We start from the raw sequence: 10,891 nt of genomic DNA, 5'->3' as shown, positions 1-10,891 counted from the left end.
GTTCTTTCCTTCCTAAGGGGGAAGTTAGTTTGACAACTTTTCCATATCTTTGGGGTCTACCTAAGTAGGCTAAAAACTGTCTTGGTATGAAGGGAACGTGTCTTTGGACCTGTTTGGTCTTTGGAAGATAATAGTGGGAGGTTATCGGAGCATCGTACTTCCTTAAAAGGAAGAGCTTCGTTTACTATATATATAAAAAAAATAAAATTAAGAGCCTCAAATGAAAAATACACGAGGTGATTTGTACAACTAGTTAAAATTACTTTTATCCTCATACTAAACCGACCATAAATATTGTAGTTTCATGGGAACTGTGGTTGGGTACTAAAGGGCTGTGCATGAGAAAAATGGCTACTGACGTATTCGGTATTCAGACCTAGCATGTCCATGGCCGTACCACAACCTTCCATGAATTGGGGACTGAAATTGTTTTTACCATAAACATGTCATACGAGGTTATGGTTACCAGAACTTCGTAAGATTGCATAATAAAATGTGCTTCAAGTTATTATCATTTCCTTTTGAAGGCACAGCAGGACAGAGATCAGAATCTTCATCTAGAAAAATAATTTTAAAATTGACTATGCGTTCTTTCTTTATGAAATTTAATACAATTTTCGAATGGAAGATAGCTATTCACCAATATAGATCGTACAACAATAGTCTAACAGCTAAGAAAATCATTCCAGCATATTTCAGATGCATGATTTCCCAAAAGATTGCTAATGCTAATTTGAAGCATGCCAAACTTCTTCCAGCCATACAAAACCGTTTCACTTTGTATAGAGAACATCCTCCCATGGGTGGCGGTAGAGCGGTTGCTTCAATCTCTTTTGGTCAAAGGTATGCCTGAAATTTTAAACAAGTAACAATGAATTAGACCAAGTCATGTATACTTTTTTTTTTGGAGGGGGATCGAGATTCTGAGTTCAATTGATTCTCAAAAGACATGCAATATGTACACTTGGTCACCAATCGGCATGAACAACCTGTATCAGAGACTACGAGGACTACCTAACTGAAAGTGGAATCCTTTGGACCACAAGAGAATTGTGGATAATAAAAAGGCTACAGGGATCCAAAAATAAAATAATATCCAAAAACTGCTCTACACAATGAAATATGCATAATTAATTTATACTCACCCAATCAGACCAATGGAGCGTGCCAGCACAAAGAGCCCATTCAGATAGCCAATTCCCACAATTTCATCAATCTCTTGCTTGGTGAACATTCCACTACCAGCAAGAAGATCCAAAAATAGTGATCCAATTGCTCCATCTACGTTAAGAACTAAATTATTTGCCTTCGTGAGAGTGTACGTTTCAACTTGAACAGCATATTCCATGTATTTCACTGAAGGAAAATGTGTGCGTGCAAACCGCTGTAGCAGCTCAACTCTCTTATCTTTGTTGTCCCGATTCTTGATCCTGTATCACAAAGCAAAACCAAGCCTCGAGAGATTTAGATTTTTAATGCAACAGCAATAGAAACAGAAAAATGTTTACTTAGTACATGAACAAACATAACACATTACCTGTGCCCTATTCCTGGCACTCGAATTCCCTTCTTCTTCATACTTTCAACAAACTCATAAGGTGTAAGCCCCTGTGACAAGACAAAGTTCAGTACCACATGTTTGATGAAAGATAATGATGCAAAATTATGGCTTTCAGGAAAATGCAGAAGTTTTCTGCTATATTATCATTCTTCAATCATCAAAAGTCTTCCTTTCACATCCTTCTAACAAGCCTTTTAATCAGGCAATACAAAAAGTAACTGACAATAAAGGACCATCAATGGTCTTAAAAACTGACACAAAACGGAAATAACCATAAACAAAACATAAAGTCATGCAAACTGAAACGTCTGCAAACTGAAACGTCTGCAATTATTAAAATCCATAAAAAGCTTTAAAACTGAAACGTCTGCAATTATAATAATTTATGGTGACTTAAGTGCATCATCCTCTCCCACTAGGAGAAGATTCGCCCTCGAATCTGCAACGTCTTCAGGTGGTAATCCAGGCGGCAACTCTTCTGGTACAATATCACCAAATTTCCTAATTAAGATTAGAACTTGGAAATGCAATTCTTTGACATGCTTGGTATATTCATTTGTAGTTTTGATCAATGATCGCATCTGTGATCCGTCATAGGAAAACTTTGTCTGATGTACCCGCAAGTCCCATTGCCCTTGACGATCTCCAATTAAACTTTTACCAAAAGCTAAATCTTTATCTCCATGGAGCATAAGGTTGTTATGCTCGTTGTCCCCAAATTCATAATACTGCTTGCAAACTAAAGACTTAGACTTCTTGGATGAAGGATCATTCTGCATGATATCTTTGGGTAGAACTTCATCTTTGTTAGAGATATTAGAATTTCTAATAATTGACTTCCCATCGGAATCACTACAAGAGATTTCTTTCACCTCTGGATTCTCGTCGTCGTACCTCTGGATTCTCGTCGTCGTCTTGCTCCCAATCATACTTATCATAGATAGGGAACTTGTCATAAATTGGAGCATCCATAACAGGATTCTCATCATCTTGCTCTTCATCATATTCATCATAGATTGGGACCTTCTGGTCTTCTGTCAAGTCTATGATGTCAAAGACCTTTTCGACGGTGCTGGATGAGTGGTGCCTTCGAATTCCGGGATCTCAATCATCACCTCAATATTAGCAAAAAAGGATTGATTTCCAGGTTGACTTCGTCTTCGTCGCTGCTGGTTCCGGTTCCAGAATCTCCTTTCCTCCTCATGAGATGATCTTTCAGATTCCCATCCTTCATCTGACTCGTGCAACTGTGCCTCTGCAAGCAGTTGTTCGAGTTCTTGGATCCGTCTGTCCTTTTCCTCAATTTCAGCATCTCTCGCATCAGGATAATAATCACCATCGGTAGGTTGACCGCGTCTGCCGCAACGACCTCTTCGTCCACGACCACGACCATGACCTCCGGGATTTTCCTGCTCAGCCATCTTTAAGGCAACCTGAGCTCTGATACCAATGATGCAAAATTATGGCTTTCAGGAAAATGCAGAAGTTTTCTGCTATATTATCATTCTTCAATCATCAATCATCAAAAGTCTTCCTTTCACATCCTTCTAACAAGCCTTTTAATCAGGCAATACAAAAAGTAACTGACGATAAAGGACCATCAATGGTCTTAAAAACTGACACAAAATGGAAATAACCATAAACAAAACATAAAGTCATGCAAACTGAAACGTCTGCAATTATTAAAATCCATAAAAAGCTTTAAAACTGAAACGTCTGCAATTATAATAATTTATGGTGACTTAAGTGCATCAGATAAAGTACGTGGTGTGTTTGTTGACTTGGGGAAAGAGGAGGAGGGGGGGTGTTTCAAAATTTTACAAATGCCCTTAGTTTCTATTTTTTTTTTATAAAAGATAATTTTTTACCCATTAAGATTTTGTTCCCCTTCCCCACAACAATTTTATTCTAGTTCCATCCAGCTTCACAGGAAAAGTTGATTAATCATACCGTGTCATGAGCATCCTTGAAGTAGCGAGCAGCATCATCAATGGCACCCCCAAATCGTGGACCAATTGTAAGCAAACCTGTTTCAGAAGTGCATTGCTAACTATTTTATGGCTTTATAGCATACAAAGTTTTGGTCACTCCATCAGATACTAGCCCAACGTCAACAAAAGTAGACAGACTAAAGACATGTTTTTACCTGACACAAGACTGGAAACTAGGTCCTTTCCAGCCCTTGCAGTCACAATAGTATTATGAGCACCAGAGACACAAGGACCATGGTCGGCACATAGCATGATGCATATCTGATCAATGAAATGTATCAGCTCAATAGAAGCTGGAAGATAATATCAATAGTTTGCTTTGAAAAGAAATAACTAAATGGAAAACTGACAGCACAAAAATTATCTAAAGAAGTTGGACTGCAGAGTGTACAACAATTTCACATACTCAAGAGACAAACATATGGCAAAAAGTAGGAAGATAATCGAGGAAAGCTCTGCACTATTGAATATCCTACCTCAATAAATTGAGTACAATATCGGGGAAGGCTGCGTTTAAACCATAAAAGAGAGATAACGTCACCGACACCATAACCCTTTTCAATAATGGAAGACATGGGTACACCAGCATAGCATGGCTCCTCACCTTCGGACAATATTATAAGAAAACTTTAGTTTAACTGTCAAATTTGAGTGCTTTGGCCACAAAAAGAAAGACCATATTTCTAAATTATAACATTAGTGGATCCCAACATACCTCTGTCATCAGAAATGGTAGAAATAATATGAGTTGGAGCTCGGACTTTTCCACTCTTAATTGCGGAGTTAAGATCCTCAGGGATCAGTGGAGGAGTAATTTCCTTCACTGGTGTGATCTTCCCTTCTTCGGCCTGGCAAAAGATAAGCCAACTAAGATATTATAGCTAATCAAGGAAATGCATGAGACTTCTTTAAAACATTGTTTACTTCAGGGGATAGGGAAGAGGGGAGAAAACTTAATTAAAGAAATGAAAAATTTCAATATACATGCAAACTAACCAATTTGTCAAATGTTTCTTTAATTGCAGCTTCAAAAGCTTCGTACGAAGTGGGAACAACAGCTCCAGCTTCCCTTAGTGCCTGATTCTTTGCTTGGGCAGACTCCAACTCACCACCACTCTTAGCTCCCTGATTTATACAAGTGTCAATGGAGATTAAGAATGCTGTTCTTTAATGACGAATGCTTTTATTGAGAACTTAGTCAAAGATAAGGGAACGATGACATACAGCATGACCAAATTGTACTTCAGATTTGAAGAGTCTTGCACAGGTTCCACTAACCCAGGCAACAACTGGTTTTGTCACTCTCCCTTGTTTTAGGGCTTCCACTAAGGAATACTCATCGCGCCCGCCAAGTTCCCCGAGTACAACAATCATTTTAACCTGAGGTTTAATGTAAATCCAGACTGGTCAGTGACAAAAACCTGATATGCTCTATATTCTAGTCAGTTATTCATGGGTTGTAGATATTTTATGCAGTTCCCCAAGACAAAAGCAAAAATCTACCTTTGTTATGTTGTTAAACCGTAAAACATGATCGGAAAGTGTGGAACCTGGGAAAACGTCTCCTCCAATGGCAACACCTATAGCAAAGCAAGAAGATATAACTCAACACTAGCATTAACAAAAACAGAAAAGATAAAAATCAGCATATAAATACCTTCATAAATCCCATCAGTTACGCGGGCAATGGTGCTGTATAATTCATTGGACATCCCACCCTGCAATTCAAAAGGTTGTCTTCTCTCAGAACCATCCGTGCATGCATTAGATCATACCAAAAGAAACAAAGCTCAAATTCTAAATTTCTATAAACCACCATTTGATACTCTTAACATCAAATAAAAGCAATTTCATGTAAAAATCCTATCTTAGCTAAAGAAGCTATTACCATTATTTAACAATAGAGAGGGAGGGGGAACAGTGGCTATTAATGTCAAAGAATCCTATCATGCAAGTACACTACCAATTTATTTATGGTATGTTGCCAGTACGCTGTACTGCTCTTCTCAAGTGATAAATAGATGCATCACTGTTCCACCATAATTATTATCATGTAAACATCAGATTGTTCAATGTTTACCAAAATATTTAAGCCAATCCCTTGGTTCTTTCAGAAAGGAGAAACAAAATATAAATGATAAAAAAATAAATTCAAAGATGAGGATTGCAATGTACATAATCATTCCAGTTTGTCCTGTTGCACTTGTATCTATATTCAGTTTACTATCTATGTATCTACACATGCTGAACCTACTCATTAAGCTTGTAAGAAGACTAGGTATTCAAGAGACTGTTTAGAAACTATACTATGTCTCAAAATTTGAAATGAACTAAGCCATGATGGACAAGTATAAACAGGAAAAAGACATGATTCGTAGTCATCTCTACTAGGAATACTATTAAATTTCTTTTGGAACTTAAATTAGTCCCTAACGGTGGAATCTTTCTCTGGTACAAGACAATAAAAATAAACAACGTATCATAATTTTCAACGTAAAATGTATGCATTTGCAAACATCTTGAACACATCCCACACCTCCTTAACACAAAAACAGGTTAGTATTATCAGAAGCTTCACAGTGGTACTAGATAACGAGGTCGATTCTAAATTTGAGAAAGATGACAGTAGCATAAGCAGGAAATGAATAACTACATACAGATTTAGAAACAAATCCAACAGATCCAGGCCTGTAGAGCTTGCAGTGAATTATATTGTCAATTGTTCCAGCTGTATCACCAATTTTAAAAGCACCAGCTTGAATGCCTCCAACAGTTGCTGGGCCAATAACAACCTACCACACCATGAGCACTAAAATAAGTTTTTTTTTTTCCAGGTTATTATATATCTATTAAGTCCATCAATTTCCATTTCAACTCTCACCTTATTGTTTGCACGGGCATATGCAATCAATTGCTTAGTGTCTGACTCAGGTACTCCTTCAGCAATAATGGCAACAACTCGAATTGTTGGCTGCTTCAAAGCGGATATGGATGATGCAGCAGCACTGTATGTAGATCAAATTGTACTAGTTGAAATTATAAGGATTTAGGAAGAGAAAGAAGGAAAATAAAAAATAGGGACTCAATAATTTGACATTGATAGTGATTTGATGTGATACAAAAGACAAAAATACTAGGTTTCTAATCGTAATTAAATAAGAAAACAAATCATGAAATTTAAAGAAATATGGAAATCTTTCATAAGAGATCATACAAGATACTCAAAATTATGATACACCACCGACATTATGAGATATTTTCTAGATATGCTATCAGTACTTATGTTCTATTTTGTAATAAGATAGCATAGACTCGAGTCAAAACAATATTAAATAATTTACTGACCTTCTAAATGATGCAAAGTTGATGAAGACATCAGCAGTAGGATGTGCAGCACAAGCTGCTTCAATGCTGCAAAATAAGTCAACGTAGGGCTAAGAACACATTACACTCAGACAAACAAGAAATCAAGCTCTACAAGTTGGTTACTTTGTATTCAATGGCATGCTGAAATAGTAAGGAGATCACTAAAATGTAGAAAAATCATCCCTCGGCTACGAGTAACCATATCCAATATTCAAACAGAAAAAGGACAGTTTGTGCACAGAAATGAACGAGGAACACATACGTAGCATGAACTGGGATGGCAATTTCCTCCTGACCAAAAAAGAGTTTCTGAAATCCCTCAGAACCAGGGTTAATTATTCCCGCAACTGATGGTGTTTCCCTACCTATGAATACAAAATTGGAGCTTCAATTAATATTAAAAATGGTTAATCTTACTATATGATTTGACCTAGTCCATCCGGAAGAAAATTAAGATGATAGAGCAGATACAAACCGCAAAGGAAGTCAAAATCAAGCATCCGCTGGATGGGAAGTTGCTTGTAGTTGTAAAACAAAGCTTGTGTAGTACGCGAGAAAAGTTGTCCAGTGGCCATGACGAAGAAACAGATAGATCTGATGACAAACTAGTGCATTATTTTCTATATTGCAGAAGAAATGATATAAAACAATATTTACGATATTTTCATAGCAAAAGTTAAATTTCAAGTGTAATATAAATAAATAAAAATATTAATAATGTAAGATATTCTCCACATCAGTTGAAATCACGCATAGAGATTAATACCTGTCTCCAGGATCAAACATCAATCAACTATTTTTAAGCAACTATAGATTCAACTAAATACAAAATTACAAATAATTTTATAATTCACAGCAATAGTGTCATGTGATGTCTAAATCTTCATAATACAAGTAAGAAGCTTAAGGTCCATACTCCATATCCTCATTAGCTTAATAGAAATCTATCCGAAGACCAAAGGATGAATTAAAAACCAATCAAAAAGGTAAGTAGACTAGTGATGCCAAAAAACAGAGTGGGTCAACCATACTCCTAATGCGAGAAAAGCCAAATCTTTGCCGGGTATGAAGTCATCCTGTTCAATTACAAACAAGAAGGGAAAAAAAACAAACACAAAAACAAAAAGCTCTCAAATCTCCGTAGTTATTCAACACAAGCATCCAAGGAAACCAAAATTCACAATTTCATTCATCAATAAAAACGAAACCGATCATTTAACAAATCACCACAAGAACGGAAATGCGGAAACGCAAACTATTAATTTTGAAAATTAAAAAAAAAGAAAGAAACTTGCCAAACGAAACAGATCCACAACCAGACCAAGTTTACAGCAACCAAACAACAACTCCCACAACCATTATAAAATTACATCAAACCAACCAAAAAACTAACGCTCACCAAAGCCACGAAAACCAAAGTGCAACCACCACAACCACAAGTCAAAACCAAATCTACACAAAATGCACGTATGATCGCCGAAACTTGAACTCCAAAACAATCAACCGAAATCGAAAATTTCCAATTCCGACACAAATCAGAAGGTCTCTTGCATAAGCAGAGAGATCTTCCCTAAAATTCCACAGATTTCAAATTCAGCAAGCAAAAGAGGAATAAGAAAGTAGTAGAAGAAGAAGAAGAATTCAAGCACATGAGCAAAAAATGCGAATTCAAAATGAAGCAGGGAAATTGAATCCAGAGAGGAAAAAAGTGAGATCTAGGATGGCGAATGTGAAGAAGCTTGGTTTTGGTGGTTAGTTAGAGTGTACCTGATTCACTCGCCTCGCGGAATCGGCCAGGAAATGAGTCGAGAGCGAGTTGGGAAGAAAAAAGATAGAAATAGGAAGAGAGGGTGGTAGATAGGGGTTTAAATATAGTGTGATGAATATAGAGAGAAAGAGAGTGAGTTATATAGTGTGAGTGAATCACGTGGCGGGTGGTAGTTAGCTTTAGCTCATGACTGGGTTTGGTTGGCTGTACAAAATTTACTAAACTTCTTTTATGTGTTAGATGGAAAGAAGAAAATTGTGGTAAGAGTCGAGGGTAGGTACGTACGGTGGCTATTGCATATTGCTTGCCCTTTTTTTCTTTTCTTTATTAAAAAATTCCACACGAGTTTCGCCCTGTAAGCTCCTACTTTTTAAAGTAATAATTAAACAAATAAAAAATGCTAAAAATTATAACAAGTTATATATTTATGTATTCCTAAGATAATACTTAATTTCTTATTAGATACATTTTTATAAAGGTAATATTTTTTATATTACATTATTATTTTCTACCCAAATAATAAATAAGACAGAAAAAAGTTGGAGGTAAAAATAAATTTATTTTATAAAATCTATTTAAAAATATGAGTGTAAGAAATAATACATTTTTTATATAATATAAGAAAAGTATTATCTTTTTATAATTAGAGGTAATAGTTGAGAGGAGCGAGAGTTTAGAAAGGTGTAACCGAAATATAACACGAAGAGAAAGCGGTGAAGAAGGAAAAAAATTTAATATATTACACTTGTATGTACATTCCATCTATGATGCACGGACACGACACGACACGCCGACACGTTAATTCTAAAAAATGTCATATTTGGACACGTTGGGACACGTTTTGATATTAAATAAAATTTTTAATATATATAATATGATTTATATTTAATACATATAAGAGTTCATAATAAGTCATATAACCAATTAAATATTTAAATTTCATAATATAAATATAAATAATTTTTCGTAGTTTGTTAATTTTTAATGTCGAATTTTATAACAGAAAAAAATTAATTTATAAATTATTTCTTTTATATTTAGTTAACAAAATAAAATTAAGATTTAAAAAAATAATAAAAATAAAAAAAAACGTGTCCGAGCGTGTCTTCAAATGTTGACCGCATGTTGAACACGTGTCTGAGCGTGTCCGACAAGTAAATTTCAAAAAAATTCACGTGTCCGTATAATGGAGCATTCCATTAGTAGGAGCATAATATATCAGCTAATATATTTCATCAAAAAAAAAATTAATATTATAATGATATATTTTCTTAAATATATAATTTATAATTTTATTTTAAATTACCTTCGTACTCACTGCTCAACGGTAGTGAAAACGACGAGGGAGAATGGCGCCAGCAAATAATAACGGCGAGACAGCGCAAAGGAAAAGCACAGCACAACTGAGGGATATGTTCGGAGCGGAAATATTACAAGTGTTCACGGGGGCTATCATTTAATCTTTAGATGAGAGTAAATATTATTGTTCCTTGCAAGATATAATATTGTTGTACTAACTACTAAACATGTAGGAGTTTATTTCGTTATCTCTTAAAAATTAGTGAGAGTATGATACTATATTTTTTTAATATATAAAATAAATAATAAAAATTATAAATTAAGTAATAAAAGTCTGTAATTTTTGTCATCTAGCTTCTAATTTTGTAAGTCTCTATTTTTTATTTCTTAATTTGTAAAATTTATTATTCAATATATAATATTTAACATAAAGTTTATAATTTAATAAAAAATAATACGATATTTTTAAATTTTTTTTTTATCAAAGTAGGGTCTTTATTATTTATTTTTTTTAAAGTATGAGTTGAGGACATGACAAACAGTTTAAAAAATAAACAATAATTTTTTTAAATAAAAAATGATATATTACTATAAAACTATCTAATGATTTTACATAATTTTTATAAATATTATATAATTTTCTTAGTTTAAAAATAAAATTTTAACCTCCTTTTTTTGTCCTTCCAAAACTCACCTGAGAAGTTTGAGGAGGCTTGGATTTTTTTCTATTACTTTCCAACCTTTTTTCTTTCGTTTCTCCTTCTTTCCCTTAGGTCTCACTAAGAGGCCACCCAAGTTCAATCTTTAAATAATAAGTTAATGTTACTTATATCTTTAAGAAGATTTAAACTAGTGCCAGTACTACGGTAAAAAAAAAAAAAAAACTTTTCGCTCCAATATCGCACT

The 10,891-nt window shown here is 34.6% G+C and overlaps 1 protein-coding gene across 3 annotated transcripts; it reads right to left on the bottom strand.

The window, feature by feature from the left end:
* Window positions 1-516: 516 nt before the first annotated feature.
* LOC133291350 (ATP-citrate synthase beta chain protein 1-like) lies at window positions 517-8,789 on the bottom strand. Of its 3 annotated transcripts, XM_061489765.1 has the most exons (18): window positions 8,686-8,768; window positions 7,950-7,994; window positions 7,394-7,512; window positions 7,181-7,283; window positions 6,898-6,963; window positions 6,434-6,557; window positions 6,210-6,344; window positions 5,210-5,270; window positions 5,056-5,132; window positions 4,777-4,932; window positions 4,549-4,677; window positions 4,268-4,400; window positions 4,029-4,156; window positions 3,708-3,813; window positions 3,512-3,588; window positions 1,538-1,608; window positions 1,146-1,430; window positions 517-849 (listed from the first exon to the last, which is right to left on the bottom strand). In XM_061489765.1, exons 3-18 carry the CDS (start codon window positions 7,491-7,493, stop codon window positions 774-776), a joined length of 1,827 nt encoding a protein of 608 aa, XP_061345749.1. In that variant the 5' UTR covers window positions 7,494-7,512; window positions 7,950-7,994; window positions 8,686-8,768; the 3' UTR covers window positions 517-773. The 3 variants fall into 3 exon arrangements, with proteins under 3 accessions (XP_061345749.1, XP_061345686.1, XP_061345617.1); XM_061489702.1 differs by lacking the exon at window positions 7,950-7,994 and having other exon boundaries at window positions 8,686-8,789; XM_061489633.1 differs by lacking the exon at window positions 7,950-7,994 and having other exon boundaries at window positions 7,394-7,538; window positions 8,686-8,738.
* Window positions 8,790-10,891: the final 2,102 nt, after the last annotated feature.

Source organism: Gastrolobium bilobum, unplaced genomic scaffold (genome assembly GCF_033153095.1).
Source record: "Gastrolobium bilobum isolate Gb01-03AN ecotype WA unplaced genomic scaffold, APGP_CSIRO_Gbil_v1 utg11619, whole genome shotgun sequence".
Classification (NCBI taxonomy): Eukaryota; Viridiplantae; Streptophyta; class Magnoliopsida; order Fabales; family Fabaceae; genus Gastrolobium; species Gastrolobium bilobum.
This window is presented reverse-complemented; position numbering and strand designations above follow the sequence as displayed.

What these genes read in the sequence shown, in the direction of transcription:
- LOC133291350 (XM_061489702.1), bottom strand. Translation starts at nt 7,493, where the DNA reads ATGGCCACTGGACAACTTTTCTCGCGTACTACACAAGCTTTGTTTTAC. An exon ending in AACTTTGCATCATTTAGAAG is followed by an intron (nt 6,558 to 6,897) that starts GTCAGTAAATTA and finishes ATCTACATACAG; the next exon opens with TGCTGCTGCATCATCCATAT. An exon ending in TTGGATTTGTTTCTAAATCT is followed by an intron (nt 5,271 to 6,209) that starts GTATGTAGTTAT and finishes TTTGAATTGCAG; the next exon opens with GGTGGGATGTCCAATGAATT.